Consider the following 26,062-nt stretch of genomic DNA (forward strand, 5'->3'; position numbering starts at 1 on the left):
AACATATGGGGATGGCCTCTTGTCAGCGATGAGTGCAAGTTTGGCATGATTTGAGTTTCTGGCTATCCTATATAACACAATAATAATAGATCATTAAAACAGTAGTCAAATCCTACATGATATATATCATCTGGAATAAAAGAGGAAAAATGTGGAAAAAATCGTATTTCCCTGTAAATCATATCTTCCAGCAGGCTATAAGGAGTCCAAAACTTACCCAGGGCAGAAAAAGAAATTCAATATGTAGAAAAAAATATTAGAGCCTCCCTTTATATGCATGTTTATCTAAATATAAGAAATAATAGAATCTTACCCTAAAATGTTTAATTTCAGATTGATATAGATATGCTCACTTATTCCATACATTATTCATGGGGCACATTTTACACAGAAGATCCCCCAAGGGAAAAGAAGGCCCACAGTGGCTGTCCAATATGTTTGTGGTGCCCAAACTGGTTGTTACAGTTCAGTACACTGTGATGATTTTCATTGTAAAGTATGTTCAAATAGGTTGATTTAAGAATATTTTATGGCTTTAATAAAATTTACTTTTACAAGCTCTAGCTAGTTTTTCTCAGTGGCTAGAGCACCAACCTGTGGACTGAAGGGTCTTGGGTTCAATTCCAGCCAAGAGCACATGCTTTGGTTGCAGGCTGGATCCTTGCCCTGGTCAAGGCATGTGCAGGAGCAACCAATTGATGTCAATGTCTGTTTGTTTATTTTTTCTCTCTCTCTCCCTTCCACTCTTTCCAAAAAGCAATGGAAAAAATATCCTTGGGTGAGTAGTAAAAAAAAATTATATTTACAAATTGACAAGCAGAAGCGCAAAAACAAAAAACAGAACAAAAACTGCCAAGTTTAGAAAGAAATTCACAGTAATGAGAACACAAGTGAAAAATAAAATGGCATTGCTAATATTTCACAAAGTCTGACTATATTAGTCACATTATGGAATAAAAATAATAGTCTAATATAATTAGAATGCCAGCCCCTCCAAAACTCAAAATCACCACAGTTTAATTAAAATATGGGTATTTTTCCTTATCGTATATGATAAATAATGCTTTCAGATACTTACTAACAGACTGTATAAAGCAATAAAAAGCAGTAAGAGATATGGAAACTAAGCATCATAAACATAAAGATAAAAATGAGAAAAATTTCAGCAATATTTAAAAGTATGCAACTTTCAATTCAGTATTTTATATAATTTCATCCAATAATTCTAAACACATAGAATTCTATTTGTAATTTCTCCCTCAATAATGACAATAACAACAAAGCTCAGCAATTAAAAGAACCCCATATATTTTTCAAGTTATAAATACTATTAGAAAAACAACAGAGGGACAATTAATAGTCAATTGTCTATAAACACTGACAAAGAGGATGCATAGAAAAAATTGATAAAATTCTGTAAAACAAGCATTAGAACACATTTCTCCATCTGAAAGACTTTTTTAAAATTTTACTTTAAAATATAGCTGCTTGTAACATGTTTTGCTTCTGGCCTAATGTATAGAAGACTACTGAAAGAAAGATGTGTCTACTGGAGAAGATATATTCTTTACAGTAAATGACTTCTATATAGAAAAAGTTGTCCACTGATAGTGTGGTTGCTTTGACTAGAATGGAAAGAAAGGGCTAGATCATTGAGACAGCTCCTGTATTAAAGGAATCAATAGTGAACAAGCTAGGCAGGCTATTGCAGCAAAAGAGTTGATAACTGAAGGGCATCATGGAGATATATAGTTTTAATATTTATTTTATTAGTGGAGAGAGCCCTTGGGAGAATCATGCAGGAACAGCACAGGAAATGCTCAAATGTTAGGCCAAGGTTTAACAGAAGCAATAAAAGATGTCAGCATTCAAAGATATTCAAGATGGAAAGCTCAGAGGTATGTTCATAAGCATGTATGTGCATTGTGTGGAAAAGATTATAATCGAGGATGACACTTAGATTGAAATTCTGTCCTGAGCAGCCAAGTGGATAGTGATGGTACCAAAGCTTTCTGTTAAGCTGGTATCAGACATATAGAAACTATGCTCCATTAACAGCATGATGGATACTGGAGAGTGTTCTGGAAAATTCAGCACAATAGAAATAAATATCCCTTTCATGGTTCCTATATTTTTCTTTTTCTACCAAATTTAGCTTAAAAATTAAGCCTAGGTTAAACCCATTAAGTGGATCTCCTTAGTTGAGGACAAGAGATGCCATCTGTTGGTACTACTTATGAGACAGCTGTTTCCATACAAAACACAGACCGTTTATGGATCTTCCAGGGTTAGTAGTGAGCAGTATAGATTTTGTTCAATAAAAGTTCTGAGAAGAAACAGTGTTTTAATAAAGTGATTACAAGGTGACTACAAATTCAAGGCTGAATATGTACTCTGTATTTTTTTATATATATTGTCTTATTATTGTTATTTACTTTTGGAGGGGTATATTTTTATTGATTTCAGAGAGAGGAAGGGAAAAAGAGAGAGAGAGATAGAAACATCAATGATGAGAGAGTCATTGATTGGCTGCCTCCTGCACACCCCCCTGCTGGGGATTGAGCCTGAAACCCGGGCATGTGCCCTGATCAGGAATCGAACCACGATCTCCTGGATCCTAGGTCGATGCTCAACTGTTGACTGGGCTCTGTATTCTATTTTTTATTCCAATTTATTTCCAACCATATTCCCAAACTTGCATTCAAAACGATTTTCAAGCAGGTAAAATGTCATTATTAAAATACTGTCATGATAAAAATACCAACAATATAGATGACTAGATTTGAGTGTAAGCCATATTCAATTACCAAATTTTTGGTAGATATTTTAGTCTAAGAAAAAAAATCTCTTTGCCTGTTAAAGATCAAAAATATCCACATCCAAAAAAATTAGAGTCTACTAGAACAAGTCAGAATATGCTTTTGTTAGGAAAGAATACCATAATACTTTCATGTTAAGTGTCAGGCATTTCAAGTTATAATGCCAATAGGTTTTTTTGGAAGGTAGTTGGCTAATATGATTTTAAATGCATATGGAAAAATGCCTGAAAATAAAAAAGAAGAATATAAACAGTAACTGAAAAAGTGGGGAGAGAACTAACCTTAACATATATGTAAACAAGCAAAGTATCTGCGTGAATAGACAAATACATACCCTAGGATTTCAAAACAACAAAAATGGAGTTTAACTGCTTGTGGGGAAAACGAAAATAAAGATAGAGACACCTTTTTCATTCAATAAGGTGACAATAGACGAGCTCTGGTTCCATGCGGCATGGAATTATTACATTCTACCCAGTCTTTCCCACTGAATACAGCTATAAAACCTGGACAGAGAGCACATAGCAGCTGTTTGACAGCTCACAAGGGTAAATAATGGCAGGTAGAATGGGGCGACAACTCAAAATAACACCGAAATAACAGTGAGTCTACCTTCTTACCCCTCTCATTTACACAGCCTGAATGCATATGGAAAATGCACGTCACACAGCCTGAATACAATGTATGAGATCTGGGCACTGGGGTGAAAACAGAGACAACTACAATAAAAATCTCCTAGTTCTGACTCAGAGTGGGAAAGGAGATTCCTGCTGCTCAGGGAGAATACAGAAGCTGGCCCCTGTTTTCTTTTCTTTCCTCCCTCGGTCCCTGCCTTAGCCCCTAAGCAATTCCCTGGTGGCAGTGGCAGCTGATGGCAATGGGGAGGGGGGCTTTCTGTTTGCTAGATCTGTGATTAGAAGAGGGTGGGGTCAAATGTGGTGGCTTTGTCCTTTTGCTGCTTGGTCTCAGATGTGAGTACAACTGCTGAAGCGCATGGCACAGTAACTACACCCTGGCTTTCTGGCTAAAGGAATGAAAAGGGGAAATGCACGGGGAAGGTAGCAGAGAAGCAGGAGGTCAGTAAAGTGGCCTCATTAAATTTTTAATGAACTTCTAGATTCACTCCTGAGCTGCAGAGATGTGAATCTGATCTTATAAATTCTTCAGCACACCAAAGAAAAACAGAAGTAAACCAAGACAGACCACCACTCAGATCCCAGGCTGGCCACTAGAGGCGGACACCCAGGACAGATGTGAAGAGTACAACGGAAGCTCTGAACCCGAACATTTAGAAACACAACCCACTGAAAACAAGTTGGAACTTGTGGCCAAAACCTCACTAGATCAGCTTACTGCTAAAACAAAAACATGCCAATAATTTCAATCGGATTTAAGTAAGATCAGCATCTCATCCATATTATTTTATATTTATTTATTTATTTATTTATTTATTTATTTATTTATTTATTTATTTATATTTATTAATTTTAATTTTATTTTTGTTTAAAATATTACAGATGTCCCTTTTTCTCCCCAATTACCCATTCCACCCCGTCCCATCCCTCTCCCCAGTCCCTCTCCCCACCATTTTCCGTGTCCTTGGGTTGTGTATATATGCATATAAATTCTTTGGTTACTCTCTCCCCCTCCTCCACCCGCCCTCCTCCATCCCTCTGACATTCGTCATCCATATTATTTTATAGGCCAAGATACAATCTACAATTACTCAACACATGGAGAATCAGAAAAACCTCAATTCACATGGAAAAATACAATCAGCAGATGTCAATGTTGAGATGTTGGACTATTACGACAAAGAATTTATAGCAGCCATTAAAAATGCTCCAGTAATAGAAAACAGTACTAAAACAAATGGAAAAATACAATCTCAGCAAAGAAATAAAAGATAAACAATGGACAAAATGGAAATTTTTTAACTAAAAAATGTAATAATTGAAATAAGAAATGCCACTGTATTGGTTCAATTCAGGATGAAAATGACAGAGAAAAGAGTCAGTGAACTTGAAGATAGAGCAGTAGAAATCATCCATCAGAATAGAGAGAGAAAAGCAGGGGAAAAATATGAATAGAGCCTCAGAGACTTGTTGGACAATAACAAAAGTTTAGCATTTGTGCCGTCAGAGTCCCAGAAAAAGAAGACAAAATGCATGAAGTACTAAATAAAAACATTGAGAAAAAATAAAGTCTAAAAAGCCCCCTTTATGGTGAAAACATAAACCTACAAATACAAGAAATGCTGTGAACTCCAAACATAAAAAAATTAAACAAAATAAAAATAACTATGCCAGTCGCATTAAAAGTAAACCACTGAAAATTAAAGACAAAGATGATAATATAGATTGAGATATATTTCTACCGAAGCTCTCGCTCCTGAATCCCCATGTATCTGTGCTCTAATCTCCTCTGATCTGGCAGAGGGCTTTGAACAAACTTTCCTATGCTGCCCTATTAATTCCAGATTATATATGCTGCATCTGTATCTTAGTTCTAAGAGAATATAGTGCTATAGCTTCTGTCTTTTTGTTAAATTGAAATTTCTGCAAAAAAGGTAATGTGCCACTGAGATTATTTTAATATTGGTGATCCAAGGTTATTTCTCTTTATTAATTTTATGACCTAGTAGAAAAATGCTAATATACTGTAATTTTCTATGCATTTGAAATTTGTTGTTTTAAATGTAGTGTTCTGACGTATCACATAAGAGTAAATTTCTAAGTCACATATCTTCTACTGTAAATAATACTCATTATTAAAAATAGTCTAAAAACAATATATTCTCATACTACAATCCTGGAGAGTCTTCCGAAGAGAAGTTATTCTAGGTCACAGTTATATTTGTGAAGTATATTCGTGAAAGTGTAAGAAATAGAAAGTCTGGTTAATATAATGCAGCGTAATAGGTATACGTGGGCATAAAATTGTAAACAGAAGACTTTCTCTTTTGTTTGTGAGTTGTTATTGAAATTTCTAATGTCCTATTTTTTCTCTGAATTTCAGGCATCTCCCCCACTGTTATATAGATGCTACATCTCAGACACAATTCTCAGTCAAGCTTAATCTCATTGAAAAGATTAAGAGGAATTAAAAGAATCTTAAGGTAGGAAGCTTAAAAGTTCTTTATAAAGTCAAACAAGAATGTCAAAAATTCTAAAAAGTGTTGCTGAAAAGAAGCCTTTAAAATATATACAGAAGTAGCATTTATTTCAACGGACAAATTTACCTTTATCTCTTAAAACATTTTAAATCACCTGAGCAACTGAGCATTACTCTTCACTAACCCTCCCACACAAACAGGCCCATGCATGTGCGCATGTGTGTGCATACACATATACACACACACAAACCTACAACACATACACACAAACACCTTATTCGTCTACTGACTTAATGATACATTATTTTGGGGGAGAAAAAATAGATGTGAATAAACACTGAATCAAACCAAAAACATTTCACCTTCATCTCTCTTTTTAAAGATATGTCTTTATTGATTTCAGAGAGAGGAAGGGAGAGGGAGAGAGAGACAGAAATATCAATGATGAGAGAGTCATTGACTGGCTGCCTCCTGCACGCCCCCCTTCTGGGAGCCTGAACCTGGGCATGTGCCCTGACCCGGAATCGAACCATGATCTTCTGGATCCCAGGTCGATGCTCAACCGCTGAGCCACTCCATCTCTTTTTGAATAAAGTCATGAAGTCCCCAGTTAAAGTGTAAGAACAAGCTAGAAATTTAATTTGTGCAGGAAGGAATGGAAGCAGCTCCAAATGACATCTAGCACCTTGTCATTTAGAAAGGCTGCTGTTTAGATAGAATCGAATGTTAATTATAAGAAGAAAAATCTCTATCATTTGAGTACTTGATAATTTTTTTTTTTAAAGTTTGGTACAATGAGAAACGAAGAGAAGTAGAACTATAAGTGTTGAATTTCTAAGTTATTGTGAAATGAATTCTTAATTCTATAATATCCTTTATAACAAAAATATAGTGAAAGTTAGAATTTTTGTATTTTAAAGAGTCTTCCAATTTATCACTGTTGAAAATAGTTGAAAGTTATGTAGAGCTGTTTATCTAAGTGAATATTTAGTGTCATGCAGAATAAACTGTTAATGTCAGTAATTCTTTCTTCCTGAAATTAAAGGCACCGGCAATTTGAAATGGTTCAAAAGAGAAAGTGCAAGTTTTTACAGTATGATGTAAAAATTTGGTAAAGATATTAATATGGTTTCATTTCTATTTCACTTTTGAAAAGGAAAACATACTATTTACACATTTTTAAATTAAACATGCCCACAGTGTTCAAATTTTTGAGTGAATATATTACTTAAATTAGTTTGAGCAAAATAACTTTCAAGTTAAAAACAAGAAGCTACCATTTACATGTATGTCATTTTGAAGTAATAGAAGAAAACACATTGGAATTTAACAGTGGGAAAAAACGAAAGAAAGAAAAAAAAGAAAGAAAGAAAGAAAGAAAGAAAGAAAGAAAGAAAGAAAGAAAGAAAGAAAGAAAGAAAGAAAGAAAGAAGAAAGAAAGAAGAAGGGAGGGAGGGAGGGAGGGAGGGAGGGAGGGAGGGAAGGAAGGAAGGAAGGAAGGAAGGAAGGAAGGAAGGAAGGAAGGAAGGAAGGAAGGAAGAAAGGAGGAAAGAAAGAAAGAGATAGCACTTTCTATTCAAAGTCAGTCAACAATTTCCACAATTTAAAGTTTTCCGGGGAAGTATGTGAATTCTTCTGAAAATCTGCATTGCTTTTGTGGAAAAAAAAATATTTCTTATGGAGTTTTGATTTCTGGTAAAATGAAAATTGGCATTTTTTTATCATGTGTGGTAGTTTTAGTTTAATCTCAAAAAAGAGAAATTATTTCCCTCTAAAAGTTGGTGCAGTATATATCACAAGGGGTTGGAGGTATGGAGGGAGATATGTATTTTGAACAATGTCTTCCATGTATAGGTCAAAACCTAATTAAACCCCAACAGGTACATCAGGTATATAGAAGGAACATAAAAAAGATAATAATAATAATCCCTTGCGGGTGTCGCTGTTGGTTGGAGCACCCTCCTGTACACCAAAAGGTTTCAGGTTTGATACCTAAGTAGGGGGTTCGATCCCAGGCCTGCAAGTATAGGACACAACCAGTTGATGTTTCTCTCTCACACTGATATTTCTCTCTCTTTCTCTCTCTCCCCCTCATCCTTGCAAACCCTCTAAAATCAATAAAAACATATCCTAAGGTGAGGATTAAAAAATAATAATAATAGAAAGAAACATAGTCTGGGTCTCTTGGTACCTACAGAGAAGCCGTGTGACAGAATATAATAAATATGTGTGCCCATTTAGGAAATATAATAAAATGTATATTTATAGTTTCTTGAAACCTGAATCTACCATATACTTAAAGCTGAGAGTTATGCTTTCTCTCTCTCTATTTTTATCATTTGAAATTAACTAAAATTGGTAAATGATTTGCAAAATGACATAATACCAAAAATCTCATATAAAAATATCTTTAGAAGATTTTAGAAAAACAGAAGTTGGTAGAAATAGGAAAATTCTGCATACTGAAATGCAAACTGAAGCTGAAAATAGACATAATTTTTTATGATGTCCTGGATACCTGATTACTGACCTCACATATCTATACAAATGATAAAGAGAAAAATAGCCTATCCTGGCAGATACAGTCAATAAATTATTAAAAAAATGATTAGTTTTTGTATTTGAATATAAATTTAAATTATACAATGGCCATGTAGAAATTATAATATCAGATAGTACTATGGAAAAATAAAAATTCTTTTTTGTGTGTGTGAGAGAGAGTACCTGAGAGAGAGAGAAATACTGATTTGTTGTTCCACTTATTTATGCATTGATTGATTGCTTCTTGTATGTGCCCTGGCTGGGGATCGAACCCACAACCTTGCTGTATCAGGACAATGCTCTAATCAACTGACTAATCTGACCAGGGCCAAAATAAAAATCCATTTTGAATGTTTAAAAATGTTACACTAAAACAAAAATTTCAGTTATTCAAAATTTCCATTGGCTCCATATGTCTAATCAGTAAAAATGATAAACCTTTGCATGGAATTTCAGACTCAATATACCTTTCCATTTTTTACTACTATTAGTGGGAATCCTCTCCCAATAATCTTTATGTGCTTTAACATTTGACAAAAAGTACAGAAAAATGAATGCTGGATTAGAACTTGGGATACTCCAGCTCTGCCTTGTGTAGATACTGACCTTGGATAGCTCGCAAAATTTCTATGTGACTATTGCTCACATGTAAAGTGACAGCAGGATTTCTACCCCTCGCTTAATTCCAAAGACCTGCCTATAGATCCTTGAATTTGTGCTCTATTTTATACTCCATGGCCCTTGTGACTGTTTTTTCATTTTCCTGATTTGCTTCTTTTTATATCATTGTTTCTGGGGTTTATCTGTATTTCAAGTCCCCAGAAAAATGCCACTTCCTTCAAAATTCTTTCATTCCTCCCATTAAAAACTGTCTCTGTTTGAACTCCATTAGCATATTATCATCACCTCTCTTGGTATTTATTTTTAGATATTTTGATAATTTATTTTCATATTTTACTTATTTAATATATTACATATTTTTCTAAAGTGCACAATACATGCTTAGGTGATTTGTCGGCCACACAATACTCACTATGGTGCCTTTAACATGATATATGCTCTAAATATGCAATGGATAAAAACACACACACACACAGCACACACACACACACAACACACAAAAGAACCCAAGGACAAAAGAAAGGAAGGAAAAAGCTGAAGCAAGGCCTCTATAGAATTATTTTCCTATGAGGACTTATAAAAACAGGGCTACTACCTTTATTCTATCAGGTCAATTTATGTGTTCTTTTACTCTATTAACCCATTTCCCCAAATATTATATTTTTACTTACTTTCTCTTATCTAAAATCTGAGAGCTTTTACTCATCTAGGTCTCAGAGTTTTTGTTTTTGAGTACTGTAATCATCCTTTGGAGTAACTTTTACTTGGAGAACTTTGTGCTTCACTGATCCTTACAGAATACAGAGTAACAACATTTCAAAATTCATTAGGGTCACTTTAGGAGCAGAGAATGTATTCTCTATCATTCAGGTTCTGTGACATTTTTTTGCACATTACTTATTGCTATAGTGTGAAATAAAAAATTTAAGTTCAGTTAAAGGTTATTTTTAAAGTTTCTGAATTTTGATAAGAAATATAATCTATATATTATTTTTTAAAGTTTCTGCATTTTAATAAGATATATACATATAAATATTTTACATGTCATCAAAAATTTCACTAGGTGAGCACAAAAATAATAAACAGAGATCATATCTACATGGTGTACCGATGGCTACTATTTCACCGCCACTGAATGCTTAGGTAGCAAACGTGTGGAACAGCTAAAATCTCTTCTTTATGTGTATAATAAGAGGCTGACATGTTATTGTTAAAGAAACAGTAAACTCAATATGGTTTGTAGAGTGCTTAACAAAATGCTTTTCTCACATAACTTATATTTAATACTCATAACGAAATAGATAAAAATACATAATTTATCTATAATATTTAACTATAAAGAAATATAAAGAAAATGTTAAACAATTTGCCCAAGATCAAACTGCAGTAAGTTTTAAAGCCATGACTTTAAAATTTTTTATTCTAATCCATACTGAATTATTTCTTCAATCATGAGTGAAATGACAAGAAAAATTTTTTTCTTTAAAATAGGTAATCTGACATGCTCATTAAGAGAGTTGTTTTACCAGTGCACAAGGAGTTTGCTGCTTTCTGGCTATGAAGCCTGCCATAGACCCTTCCGAACAACACTCCAGTATTATTTTGAGGAATTATCTCTTCCAGTTGAACATAATCCACTGAGACTATATTAGGGGCATGTCCTCCCACGGCCAGTAGATGAAGCTACTCAAATGGTATCCCCTCCCCAAGACTGTGATTCTTATGAGGTACAAAGAATAGAGTAGGGTGGACTGTCAGATCATGAAACCTATCCTGGATCCAGTCCCTAAGTCTCTGTACCTGATTTAGTTCTAAATAGTGCTCAGGTGTCTTTCCCAAGCCTTTCTATTAATTATGAGAGCTCATTTTATGTTTCTAGTAACTTATCTGTGCTTTAATCAGCCAGGGGACATCTGTGCTATTTGCAATTAAAGAACCCTGATATTATCAGTCACCATCAACTTATCATAATTTCTTTTCTCAATACATTATATGTCTTACAGTGTCAAGCACATACTTAATAATCAAATGGAATCATTAGGAAAAAAATCAATTAATTAAATATTAAATAATGAATGTATTATTGAATATAATGTATTCTCTGCTGAAATGTGAAGTCATATATAACAGTTATTCAGTACCCTATCTCAAACCAGAAACATATGAACTCCTTTACTAGGAAAATGACTTATTGATAACTTGAGAGTTAGAATATATAAGATGTAATTCCCATCAGGAAAAGGCAAGAGTGGTTTTGAATTCTATAGATAGTTCTATACTTCATACCCATAACATTAGGTGTTGCTTTTTCAGAGTTAGATGAAATGCCATACTCCAAAGCTATAAAAGGGTATACATTTTATGTTTGAGATGTACTATTTAGGTTCATTTAAAGCAAATGTAGCTATCTTTAAATTTAAAGTATCTTTAAAAGACTTTAATGGGCTTCCCATACTAATGGGATGATTAGATAGTTGTACCTATTTAGTAACTGTCAGTCATGTCCATGATTTTGCTACACTCAAAAGCCAGTTCCATCCTTCATTTATATCATATTATTTTAAATCAATGTTATAGCTCTGGGGACTATTATGAAATGGAAAGAAACATTAAACAATCAAATTGACTTGAGGTAGTTAACACACAATACAATATACAGGTGATGTAGTGTAGAATTGTATACCTGAAACCTGTATAATTTTATTAACCAATGTCACCGCAACATATTCAATTAAAAACAAATTTTAAAAAGCATATACAAAGGAGATACTTTAGTTGTGTAATGGTTGAGAGCACATTATTTTTTAAACAATGTAAGAAATTAGAAATCAAATACTGAGAGTGTTGATATATAAATGAAAATATCTGACATCAAAAACCAAACTCAATAAATGAATATGATAAAGCATAAATACCTGTCATGCATAGAAAGAGCTCTTCCAACATTCCAAAAAAATTCAGAAACAATTGAAAATAAAAAGTTAACTGAAAAAAATAGCCTAATAAATTTACATCATAATTAATGTGTGATGGATCAAAAGTTATTTCATCATTATTTTTATGAACATTGGATAAATAAAAATGTGTTTTCTAAATTTATAACTGTGTATGGTAATGGGTTTAACTAGACTTATTTTGGTGATCATTTCACAACAGACACAAATATTGCATCATTAGTTACACACCTAAAACAAATATAATGTTATATGGCAATTTCATCACAATAAAAATGTTGTTTTCTATATTTTAAAGGTAACAAGCACTTGATTTACAAACAGACATATAACTTCAACCTAAAATAAAAAATGAAGCAAAAAGCAGTGTGTGTGTGTGTGTGTGTGTGTGTGTGTGTGCAAGCGCATGTGCGTGTGTGGTTTAAAATGAAGTTAAGGGTAAGGAACTAGAAAGAAGTAAAATAAAATCAATATTCAACAGAAGAGAAAAGAAGCCAGTTAGGGTGGTTAATCATGGAAGAAGACAGTACTGAGAAGAAAGGAGGAGAGTTAGGAAAATTCAGAATTAAAATTATATTTGGAATGTTCTATTTTTTTAAATTAAACCTTCAGCTGCATTCTTTTTTTTTTTCTTTTCTTTTTTTTTAAAATATATCTTTATTGATTTCAGAGAGGAAAGGAGAGGGAGAGAGAGAGATAGAAACATCAATGATGAGGGAGCCATTGATTGAGCCCGCAACCCGGGCATGTGCCCTGACCGGGAATCGAACCCCGATCGCCTGGATCCTAGGTCGACTCTCAACCGCTAAGCCACGCCCGGCCGGGCCTTTAGCTGCATTCTTGAAATCCAAATACAGTTGATATGAAATAGCCAAAGAAATATCTTCCAAGATTTTGTTAAGTCTAGTGTCAAATTTTTTAAACTGACTCATACACCAGAGCATATTGAGGAAGAGTAGAGAAAACTCTGTCAGCATATAAAAACAGTTTTCTCCTTCATTACATAAGTATATTAATAAGTGTTAATTTATACTTCTATCAAACTTTGAAGTAATCTTTTGTCTCCAAAACCACAGCTACACTTGAATGCAAATTGTTTTTACTACTTTTAAACAAGTAAATAATAATATTGTTTTTTTAAATACACTTTTGGGATACAAAAGCATTCACTATATCTAAATAATCCTAGAAATCCCCAGCCATAGCAATCTGAGAAGAAAAAGAAATAAAAAGCATCCAAATTGCAAAAAAGCAGCAAGAGTATGATTATTTGCAGGTGATATGATAATATATAGAGATAACCCTATAAGGTTCCAGTATGGTGACCCTCAATCGCCAAAGGCAAGGTGGGCCTAATGGATGGCAGAATCAGAGCAGCAATCAGAATAGTCTGATTCACACAGACCTATGGCAGTGGCTAGTTGATCACGATATTCCTGGAAGTGAAATAGGTAGGAAGCCTACTAAATTCTTACTTGATCTGTATACGCAGAGAAGTTCTAGATCTAGCTAGCAAAAGTCTAAATGTCATAATTAGCCTCCAGCAAATCGGGGTTCTAACTGGGACCTAAAAGGCTTTACATGGTCTCTACCTACCTCAAAATCTCTGTACTTAGGTTTCTCTCTGCCTGGAAGTTTCTTTACCTTGATCCTCAGGTAGTTATCTCTCTCATTATTTAGATTTCTGTTTAAATGTCACTTCCTTATAGTTCTCCCTCATCCATTAATCCAAATTGCTTCACAAGGCACCACACTGGTCTCTTCATATTTCTCTACTTTCCTTCATAGCATGAGATACCATTAGGCATTACACTAGATCTTCCCTTACAGATTTTTGTAGTCTTCCCCAGTAAAATTCTAGTTCCCTGAAGGCAGAGACTCTTTCTCTTGGTTCATCTGTGATTCCCCTAACAACTACCCTCAAATAGTAACATGTCTGAAAAATAGTATGTACAGTATTTATTGGATGAAAGAATGAATAAACAAATAAAGTGAATGAGAAATATATGAGCAAACTTTTAAGTACTTCTCAATAATGCTTTAAATAATTCAGGTATCAATGTTAAAATCAATATAAATACTTTCATATTTCAAAGAAATCTTTTTTGTTTTTCCAATAAAAAAAACCCCAAGACTATTTTTTCCATTGATTTCTAGAGAGAGTGGAAGGGAGGAAGGGCAGGGGGCAGGGGAAGGGGGAGAGAGAGAGAGACATTGAAGTGAGAGAGACACATCTGTTGGTTGCCTCCCTCACTCACCCTGACCAGGGCCAGGGATGGACCTGCAATCCCTTGGTTTGCAGGCTGATGCTCTAACCACTGAGTAACACTATCCAGGGCTAAATGCTTTCATATTTTAAATGTAGATGGACATTTACATTTCTCCAGCTACATGGCATCTTGATTATTTACAATTTATATACAATTTTGTAACAAGAGAATGTGTTCATTCTCTTATTAATATGATATAAATTTTATGATTTTGACATTTAATAACCTGGGGAATAGAGAAGTGTTCCTCAGACCGTCTCATTTTCTTAAAAGAAAATGACTTAAGTAATGATTTTTTGAGGCAAGGAGGCTATCCTAGAGCATTTTCAATGATTTGGAAATAAACCCAGAATAGTAATCAATTACATTTGTAAAAACCTCTGATATTATCACTAAGGTACTGAGTAAAATAACCTGATTTGTATCCATGTCTGCTGTTTATAGAGTATCTTTCTTTTATACGGACTTAACTCTGAACTTCCCCACCTATTATACAGCCAGCTTCTAAGGAACATTACTAATTTCCAAGTATTTAGGTACTCTCCCACAGATATCCTACTAGCTATTTCAATCAGCTCCTCCCTCCATCCTTCCACACACACCACTGTGCTGTTCCTGGTGAGTGTTCTCATTAGAAAACATGCATTAGTTCTAAAAATTTTTATGTAGAACTTATACACATAAATAGAGCTGCTGAAACTTAATACTGAAGGTGGCTCATTTGGGCAAACTGATAGTCCAAAATAGACTGCTCTTATCAAGCTATTTTAATGAATTAATCCTATATAATTTGTGTCACAAATATCAATAATCGAATGTTTTTCTTATGCATTTATTTCTGATTAAGATTTTTAAGTTATTTTTACATAATTTCATTAATAATTGTATTATTTATCCTTAAAAATTAGGTCTTTGGGAGATGTAATATTTCACATATCTGATATGAAATTTTAAGCCCGTACAGAGACATGTGAATATATTTAAATTTTTAAAAAATCTTCACCCGAGGATATTTTTTCATTGCTTTTCAGACAGAGTAGAAGGGAGAAGGAGGGAGGGAGAGAGAAAAAGAGAGAGAGAGAGAGAGAGAGAGAAAGAAAGAGAAACATCAATGTGAGAAAGACACATCAATTGGTTGCCTCCTGCACAAGCCCTGACAGGGCAGGGGATTGAGCCTTGTCGGAGGCTCTAAACACTGAGCCAAACCAGCTAGGGCATATTTGCATATATTTAGAAAAAGCACATAAAATGTTTTCTATCAAAAATCTATCTTATTTAATAAAGATGATTTAATAAAGATTAACAGGTTTTGTTTGTTGTTTATTTACTTCAACAATATGGTAATCTAGTCAATTCCACCAATCTGTGAAGAAAAGTATTCCTGACAAGAGTGCCTTCAGCCTTGTGAAGACAGTTTTAGAAGTTGTTACTTTTGAACATAAATATTGCTCTTTTGATATAATTGATAGCAGATTCTCTGTAATAAAGAATAACTTGCTATTAACTTGCACCAAACATGTAAAGTAAAGGAAAGCTGTTTCTAGAAAAAATAATCTACAGGAAGTTCCTTGGGAACCTTTAAGTTGTTTAATTAAAAGTTATGCCAGTGATACCCCAGGGCAGTTGCACGTAAAAGCATTAATATGATCTTCATATAACTTCCATTTTGACATGATTTGTACCAAACTTGGTTTTAACTGCTCATTCTTCAGGTTAGCTAACAAACACCCAAAGAATACAAGGATTGGTATGTACAGAAAACTTAACATGTGCTGTGCTTAATATTTATGAAACTATATTTTCCATACTTAAAATTCATTGAAGTAAAAAAATCCTAATGAGTAGTAATATTTCTTTATTTAAATAACTAAAAATGCTTTGAATAAAAAGAAAAAAATCCAAAATAAGTTTTCAGTAGTGTGTTACCTATTTACGCTGCACAGCTTCATATTAAAATTAAGGCACACATTTTTTAATTCTTTGTGGTCTTGGACTTCTTGACACTTGATGTAATTAAAAATAGCTAATGGGGTTTTGTAGCTTTGTGAGATTTTTTTGTTTGCTTGTTTGAATGTCTGGTGGTAGTTGTTTTATTGATGGTTTTTTTAACTTCAACGGGAAAAAAAATTAAAACAAATTAAATAAAGCCTGGAACAACTAAAGAAGTCATACTGTAGCCATATTACCACTTCCTATTAATATACTGGATTTCTCTCAGGAAGCTCAAGATTAATTTAGTATTTCTTATAACAATAATGTGGGGCTAGTAGAAAAAGAGGAAATATAATACTAACCTATACAGTGAAAAACTGAAAAAAAGTACAGTGCTTTATCGAGATAATTGTCTCTAGCTGAAACAGAACAAAAAACATTTCTCCTTTAGCTACTTAAGCCAAGAGTGGTTGACACTTATGCTTATATTTTAACTGCCTTTTGCTTTTGAATACTCCACAGTTTACAAACGAGCTCAGCATAAATGATAAATACATCAGCAAAATTATCTCATGTCATATGAATTTATGTGGTCATTTCCCTGGGGAAGTTAATTTGCACTACTTCTTATGAAAAGTTGCTCATCCTCTTATTACAAAGATGGTTATTTCATAGCACTTTAATATAAATGCTTGACCTTTAGAAATCTAATTCTTTTGGAGAAAATCCCAGATGTGCATACAATTAAAACCAATGTTGAATATTTTGTGTTGCCAGATCACTAATTAAATTCCTGCACATAACCTTTTTCTTCCTGAAATACAACATTTACTAAATTATTTTATAATTATGCAAACATTGTTTTGTATGGCTTCTGCATTTTAATGAGTTTGGGTGAAGCCACAATTTAAAATGAAATCAGAATCTGAAGAAAACATGTTGCATTATTGCTAAATAGCTGCCATCCAATCATATTAACAGCACTACTTTCAGGGAGGCTGCAATTCCTTTGTCATTTTTAAAAGTCACATATTTGCTGTTTAATTTTTGGTTTTTGTCTTTTTTTAAGAAGTTTAAATATAAACCCACAAAGGATAGATAAAAATCTTCCAGGACCAAGAACAGCTAACTGTCCTCTTTCTCATAGCTTTTTCTTTAATATTATCTCTCAATTATGTTTCTATTGCTCCTGTCTTCTATTTTGTGAGATCAGCCTTCAGAAGGCTCAAAGCCCAAGGACCAATGTAGGCAGAAATGTAATTCCCATCAGCATTCCACTGATTTCGGCAGTATTTCAACCAGACAATGAATAGAGAGAATGGTATATTATTAATAGGGCTAAATATGTAACAGTCACTAAACAAATGAAGTTTTGTCACAGAATAATTTTCTTAAGATATTTGAATCTGTTGATTTGTTAAGTATTTTGACCCTATTATCATTTTCTCTTCTTTAAAACATAATCAGTAATCATGAGCCTCAAACTTATATATGAGGAGCTTCTTTAAGTACAGACCTTAGAGTCAGTAGCTCAAGTTGTGGCATAAATTGCATGAAACAGGTGGTATCTCAGCTGTCTGAGCATTTTGCTAAATTCTCTGTACTCTGATATGCATTATAAAATAATATAGGAACTGAGAAATACGAATCAGAGATTGTATATATACAATTGCCAAAGGCAAACCACTTTAAATAGATGGCTGCCAAGACATTTAAATTGTGGTTACAGCTCCTTCGTTCATTTAACTCATTTACAGACCTCTTACTATAAAATATTTCAAGTGCAATGATGAAGAAAAAAACATATTTAGATAATGTAGAATTCTTCACATGAGAAACGCTAAACTTTAAAAGGATATGCTAAATGGTGATTATCATACATTTGGTAAAAGAAACCTGTTGGAAGCTTGGGAACGTAGGAAGGAAGGAAGAGAAATAAAAAAGCACAATGTGGGTGTCTAAATAAATATTGGCTGTTATCAAATGATACTAATAACCTATGTGCATTTTTAAATATATGCAAAATAACCTATACAGATATATGCATATATCAGAGGGGGCTAACTGTGGTTAAAATGTGTAAGGCCTGTGCATTGTGTGGTATGTGGTACAAGTAGCAATTATTAAGATATGGTAAACTAATACAAAATGTTATAAACGTAGGGTAAGCACTTAAGGCATAGTAAAAGTGTGTATAAATAACTTAATAGAGGGGAGAAATAAAATGACAAAATAATTCATCCAAAAGAATATAAGAAAGAAGAGAAATAGAACATATCTAAGAAAAATGACAGAGAAATAGTGTAGGAATACATTTAAATTCAAATATAAAACAATTATCTTCAATATAAATAGACTAAAATCTCCAAATAAAATATAAAGTCAAAAGTAATATCTAATTGAGTATTGCACAAATAGGTATAACCATTGAAAGGCATAGTGACACCTTACAAATCTTTGTAAGAATCACATGAGTTCATAGATGGAGAGGGAGAAACCAAGTAGAGGGAGAGAAAGGCGTCAGGAGAAACGGGGAGGAGGAACATATTTTAAACTGTACTCAGAATATTTTGCTTTAAGTGTTATTAACTCTGCATCTTTGGGAAAATTTTAATTTATCAGTTATTTTACATTTTACTGTGTGAAGAATTTAGAAGTAGGACTGAATACTTTGAAATACAGAAACCCACAGATTTTTTTAGAATTCTGGGGAAATCAACCTCATAGAAAAATGCTAGCCTTCCTGATAATATAGGCTGGTAAGTCTTAAATGGGGTTTAATTTTAAAACTAAAAGAAAAGTAATCATATTTTTATTCCCAGCTGGAAAGTGAGTTGTACCAATTTTCTATTATAAAACAATGATAACTATTACGTATGTGTGTGGTTTAACCATAGAAAAGTATATATATAACAGATATTTAATAACCATATAATGCATAACCAAAATATAGTTTTGATACTTAAAATGACAGCTTGCTCACTGATTATATGTGTGAACATATACCTAAGCATATGTACATATAGTCCATGCAACACCAAATGATATTTACTCCTAATAATGGTATTAAGAGTAAGATTTAATTTATTCTATTTTAAGTATAACTGATGCTTAATGTTATCACTAAATTTTGGAGGAGATACTATGTTATAAAAACAGGTGTGTATGTATATCTGTATCTATATCTATCATGGTGTAGATGCATATATATGCTTTTTCTATGGCAGATGCTTGTATTTCAACAATCCTAGCATACTTTATGCTATCTCATTCTTACTAAGAACATGTTTGAAATGTGAAATGTGAAGTCACGGTACCAAGTTTTTAGCAAGCTTACCAGAATTTGTGCACTCAAACATATTTTCATCTTTAAAAAGCTAATCTGGATGGTAATATGTTTATTCCAATGATAGCGCCATTTCCATTTTTGGAACTTATCTTTTTAAATTGCCTCCAAACTTTCAGCATATTACTTTAAATATCAAATAGGGAAACTAATTTTCATTTTAAGATGGAAATCCAAATAACTTTTAGAGTTGGGACTGCTCAATAAAATAAAATATCAAACTTAAAAAAAAATATTTTACTTGAAAGTTAGGTGTGATTTAAAAGTGACAATATTTTCTTCCTGTATGGCTTCTGTACTGCTTTTTATAAGGTAATTATAATAAAGACGTTTTGAAATTATTATGAACAATCATTTCAATGTAAGACCAAGCATAAAAATCACAAGTAACATAACTTTGAATGGTTAATTTCTTCTATTTTTATGTCAAAACCTGCTTTATTACTAAATAGACACTCTGGATCTCACCTATGACTTTACAGAGAATATAGTATGTTCATGACTCCATGGTCTTTTTTTAATATATATTTTTTATTGATTTCAGAGAGAGGAAGTCAGAGAGATAGAAACATCAATGGTGAGCCACTGATCGGCTGCCTCCTGCACGCCCCGACTGGGGATCGAGCCAGAAACCGGGGCAGGCGCCTTGACTGGGAAACGAACTGTGACCTGATGGTTCAAGGGTCAGCGCTCAACCACTGAGCCACGCTGGTCGGGCTATGGTGATGTTTTTTGTTTTTGTTTTTTTAAACTTATTGATGCTGAGGCATAGAACTGACCTAGAAAATACTGAAGTTAAGTTTTATTTTCAAACTAAAATAAATAAAATGGCTCTCAATATGCTTAGGCAGGCAAAGAGGAGGTTAAAGGGCAGTAGTAAAGCTGTTTAGGCAGAATTATCGGGAAGTTATGGAGTCTGGTTTTCTATTCAGACCTTTGACATATACATCATATTCTAAATGGTAGAGCCTGGCCTTATTAGCCTCATTTGCATGAGCCAAGGCTGTGTAGTCAGCACTGTAACTGCCCAACAAAACGATTCTATTTTTCCAAGTGAAGATATTTTTAACTCTGCCAAATGAGAAAGCAGGCTACAAAACCAATCATTAGACACATTTGAGATACGTTAAATAAAAACGTATTAACATTTCTACCAGGGAATTTGATTTCTCAGGAAATACTTGCCTGTAAATCCGGGGACACGTGTGCAGAAGAAATAGCCACTTAAAATGATACTGGTTGCTCTATTTTTGCAGGGCATAAATTTACAATCTTCAGTTTCTATTTCACAGATGTTTCTTTCGTTTATTTGCAGACAGCTCCAGTTACAGCTGTGCAAATGGACCCGGCAGAGGCCATGCAATGATGTACTCTGATTTCCTAAGCAATTTCCAACAGTGAAAATACAGAATTTTTCAATGTAACCAAGAGAACAGCTGCATCTGAAACATGCAAAAAGGAAAAACCCTATTAGTCATATAAGATATCACATTTAAAATATTTATTGCATGTTTACTCAAATACACAGGATAAGAAATATCATAAAGATGGCTGTGGGGTGCTCTCTTAAAATATTCTTGTAGATAGTGTCCATACTTATCAAAATTTAATTTTGCTTTTTGTTCAGAATAATGAATGAAAAGAACATCTGCTACAGACAGACATAGATTCAAATACAGGTTCTTCCACTTAATTGCTATGCAACCTAGAAAAGTATCCTTAACCCTGCTGAGGCTAAATGACAATGTGGCGTGTGTGTGTTTCAGGATTTTTGTAAAAAATGTGCACTAAGAGTTATAGTGAGTGCCTGACAATTAGGTTTATTCATTTATTTTTAACAAAAGTGCCTGACAAGCTTTAGATTGCCAATGCATCCACTTCAATGACATTTATTTTTAATAAACACGTTACCAGCTATATGACTAGATAAAAAACCAGGCTGTCCAAGACATGAAGTTCCCCTTTTTAGAAAGCCCTAGTTAACCTAGATAACTGAAATTTTGTGTGTCCTTGCTTTTCCCTTCAGACACTTAAATTCCTGCTATTACCTTTTAAAGTCACAAAAAGAGTGAACCTGTGAAACCTTACGCACTCCACCCCTCCCTCTACCCCAATAAAGGCTGAACCCCAGGTCTGCTCTCTATCTCATTACCGAAGATGTGGCCTTGCCACGTGGCCCAGGTGTGCCATTATTATCCAGGATTTGTGGTAATAAACTTGTTTTTTCAAAGTTCCCTGATGGTTATTGCTGAGGTTCATCTTATAGTCATAATAAGAATCACAAGGGGCAGTTCTACGGCAACATGGGCTCTGATAGGGGAAATATCTGTGGGTTTCCCCACCAGTAGTATGGGCACAAGTGAGTTCCCCAGACATTCCTAGCAGAAGAGTGCCCAGATATTCCTAGACAATAACATTATTATCGATAGGCTGAGACCTGCACAAAACAAATTGGAAATACTTAGTCTCATGCCTAAGAAAAATTGTTTTTAATTATTAATAGGTTATTGATAGTATTTATTCATTCACTTCAATATTCATCTAATGAATATGCATTTGCATTTTCTATGTGACTGGCATTGACCTAAATGAATTGATACTGAGGTAAACAAACCTCTGGCTTTACCTCAAAAGACATGCTCTCTTCTTACCCTAACATAATGCTAATAGGTTTTATTTAAAATGCTTGTGTATCTTAGTTCTTTAGTAGCCTATACTGCAAGTGGTCAGGAGGCAGGAACAATGGTTGTCTTATTTACATTTAACCCGTATCACCTAGCAAGCATATATGGAAGTACATGCTAGTGTCTAGCATAGAGAGAGCACCCAAGAAAATGTGTTCAATGAACAATGATTGAATAAATAAATGAGGTGCTGAAAAGACACTTAGAATCTGCAGGGAGGAGGGGAGTAGAAGAATGGAATAATCTTTGCAGTTGAATCAAATAAAAATATTCTGGGAATTCTTTTTGTTTTTGTTTTTTTGTTTTTGTTAATCCTCACCTGAAGACATTTTTACCATTGATCTTTTTAAAAAATATGTTTTTATTGATTTCAGAGAGGAAGGGAGAGGAAGAAAGAGAGAGAAACAGCAATGATGAGTCATTGATCGGCTGCCTCCTGCAAGCCCCCTACTGGGAAGGGAGCCCACAACCTGGGCATGTGCCCTGACTGGGAATCGAACTGTGACCTCCTGGTTCACAGGTCGATGCTCAACCACTGAGCCATGCTGGCTGGCTGGGCTCCATTGATTTTTGGAGAGAGTGGAAGGGAGGGGGGGAGAAAGAGAAAGAGAGAAACATGGATGTGAGAAGACACATTGATTGGTTGCCTCCTGCACATGCCCTGACAGGGCTGGGGATCGAACCTGCAATGCAGGACCTGCCCTTGATCAAGAATGGAACCCTTAACGCCCCCTCGGTCAGTGCTCTAACCACTTAGCAACACTGGCCAGGGCTATTCTGGTAGTTCTTAAGAGGAAATTAACCTAATCCAACATGATGAGATGATGAGGCAGGAGAGTGTTATAATATAGGGTGTCCCAGAAATGTATACACACACTTTGAATATTTATAAAGGCCATGTTTATTAATATAATTTCATTTTCAAAACTGAGCTATCAGCTGTTAATGTGTGCACACATTTTTTGGGACACCCTGAAAATTCTGTGGGTGTACACTGTTATATATAACATTATTCAAACTAAATTTTTCACTCAATGTAATTATTCATCTAAGATACAAGTGAAAGATGACATCAAATATTTTTCTATAATATTTTAAAGAGCTATATTACTTTGAATTTTTAAATATCTCTATCCTTGAGTACATGAACGTAACCCATAGATTCTTTTTTTAAAGTATCGGTTTCAGTGAATTTGAAAATTCTAATGAGACTTTGTTTTAATAGCAAACACAAAATAGTTCCTATACTAATTTTAATTTGGCCAATATTTTCTAGTAGTTTTTGATGTACTTTTCTTTATTTTAAGATAATTTGAAAGACAGTCTGTTTCAGGTATCTGAAATACTTGCAGGGTTTTATGGTGATAGCCACACTGGCTACCAACAAAGGAGGGATATTTTCTGGAGTTAGAGGGGCATTGGTGTTTAACCAGTGTTTTCTTCACGTTGTACACACACATCTTTCCATCACCTCAGTTAATTATTAAATACATTGAACAAACATTCTTGGCTATTCTCTATACTCTAGATACCACCTTAGGTAATGTGGATTACAAGTCACTTTAATACGATTGTACATTATATAATATAGCCCCATTTATTCCTTTTTTATTGCATATGCACAATGATAAAGCATAAGAAAAAGAAAGTATAAGGTGAGAAAAAAAACTTAGAACATAGTGATAATCTTTGGTCTAAAGTAAAGTGATTTTCGAGTATCCTTTGCCAACTATTCAAAGGGCACTTACGACAATTATATAAATTTGTCAATGAGTTGAGAAGAGCAATGTCAAATCACTTTGCTTGTTGTTATTAATGAAAATTAACCTACTGAACCTAAGTCATTACACTCATAAATTTATATGATGGTAGGTGTTTGGAGCCAGCTAGAATGTTAAAGTTCAATTAGTTCAAACCTTTCTTCTTGTATTTGTGAAAAACTTAGCCATTTAATGCAATTTGCCAAGGGTCATTGAAATTGTTAATGGCAGGTAGCATAATTGATGCTTTCATATATCCAAAGCACTGGCCTTGGAGACGGAAACTTGGTTTTAATTCTTCTTTCCTAACTTATTTCATAAATAAGTTTCCCTGTGCCCTAGTTTTCTCATCTGTAAAATTATTAGTGCTACATGTATTTCACAGAAGATGATTAAATTTATTCATTACTAAGCAGGCAAGACAGTGGTCAGCCATATCAAATGTGCATATGTTTACCTGAAATAAAATGACAAAACACAGTTACTTTCCTTCAGTGACCTCTTGCTTGCCCTGTCCCCCAAAACAAGCAAAGAAACAAAAAAAATCCCTAGGCAAAGTCTAAACAACGGTTACATGGCATGTAAGTCTGCCAGGACATGCTTTGTTTAACCATGTTTTGTAGATTAGTAGTAGTGTTCATTCACTTTAAAAGTAATTGGATTGGGATAGTAAATCACACAGTGTCCTACATAAGATAATTATGTAGTTGTGAGTCTCAACCATACCAATTTAAACAATGTTATCTATTATGCCATATTATATATGTATATACATATAGATGTATATATATAAAGCTTTCCTAAGTGTTCAAGATACCCTGTACAAGAATATGAAGTCCTATCATTTAATTCTCCCTAGAATAATCTCTAATTTAATGAAAGCTAAGTAAACCAGGGAATAATGCAGTGATGGAAATATATGATGATGGTAAGAGAGTAGGAACCTTGCAGATGGTGAGGAGTAGCCATTTCAGAATATATTTGAAATATATATATACAGTATTTGCTAATGGATTAATTGTAGAAAGTAGGAAAATAAATTAATTTAGAATGACTCCTTCCTTTTAGGTCTTAGCAGTTTGGGACGAGACTACCCTTTACTGTGAGGAAGATTTGGCAGGAGAAAATTTTCAGTAAACTATGAATCTGCATTTGGCCATAACAAATTTGAGAAGCTTATTATACATATAAATCCATAAGTCTACTAACCAGTTGGATATATGAGTCATTATCAGTAGCAGGCCCAGAATGGACAAACTACTTACTTCATCATTCCTGAGAAAATCAGATCCCTATTTCTAACTTAAATACAGCCCTCATATTCTTCAGCATTTAATTTGTTAGCACCTCTCAAAAGTAGATACTCTACAGCAAATTAGATCAATGTTTTCTGTTTATAATATATAGGGTGCCCCCCAAAATGTATACACACACTTTGAATAATTATAAAGGTAGTGTTTATTAAAATACATTTCATTTTCAAAATTGAGTTGATGCTGTTAAAGTGTATATACATTTGGGGGGGCACCCTGTATTTCTGTTTTTTTTTTGTGGCATCCTCTTGACTTCATACAATAGAATTTATAGGTATAATCTATCTACACACCTAATATTTAAAAAATAACCTAACTCTAATATAGGAAGCTATAAAAGATAGTAATTTGTTATTGAAAGTATTTATGTATAAAAATGCATCCTTTGTCGAAATGACTGAACTAGAAGATGCACTGATGTGCTTGGTCTCTTGCATCCATACACAGAATGGGGTGTGGCAGCAAAATGGAGGCTGGTGATAGTTATTAGAAATTCAAGCAGGATTCTATGATTTTCTAATTTGGTTAACAAATTCTAATAAATTTTGGAATAAAACATAATATTTTCTTGATTAACATGGAAGTTTCATTCCTGATTAATCCAATGATTATTAAATTTTTGTAAAAGTATTTTGTGTCAGTTTTTAAAATGAAGATCTTGGCTCAGATATTTATAAAAAAGTTTATAATTATATTAACATATGTTG

General features: G+C 33.6%; 1 protein-coding gene across 1 annotated transcript in view; it reads right to left on the bottom strand.

Annotated features, from left to right (window-relative positions):
* EYS (eyes shut homolog) overlaps positions 1–26,062 on the bottom strand; it is a gene marked incomplete at both ends in the record, with an annotated part of 1,105,706 nt that overhangs the window by 956,616 nt on the left and 123,028 nt on the right. Inside the window, 1 exon segment of the mRNA XM_081140616.1 lies at positions 20,784–21,040. Within this exon segment, the coding sequence (XP_080996742.1) occupies positions 20,784–21,040 (257 nt within the window).

This window comes from Miniopterus schreibersii (assembly GCF_964146895.1).
Source record: "Miniopterus schreibersii genome assembly, chromosome: 6".
Taxonomy (NCBI): domain Eukaryota; kingdom Metazoa; phylum Chordata; class Mammalia; order Chiroptera; family Miniopteridae; genus Miniopterus; species Miniopterus schreibersii.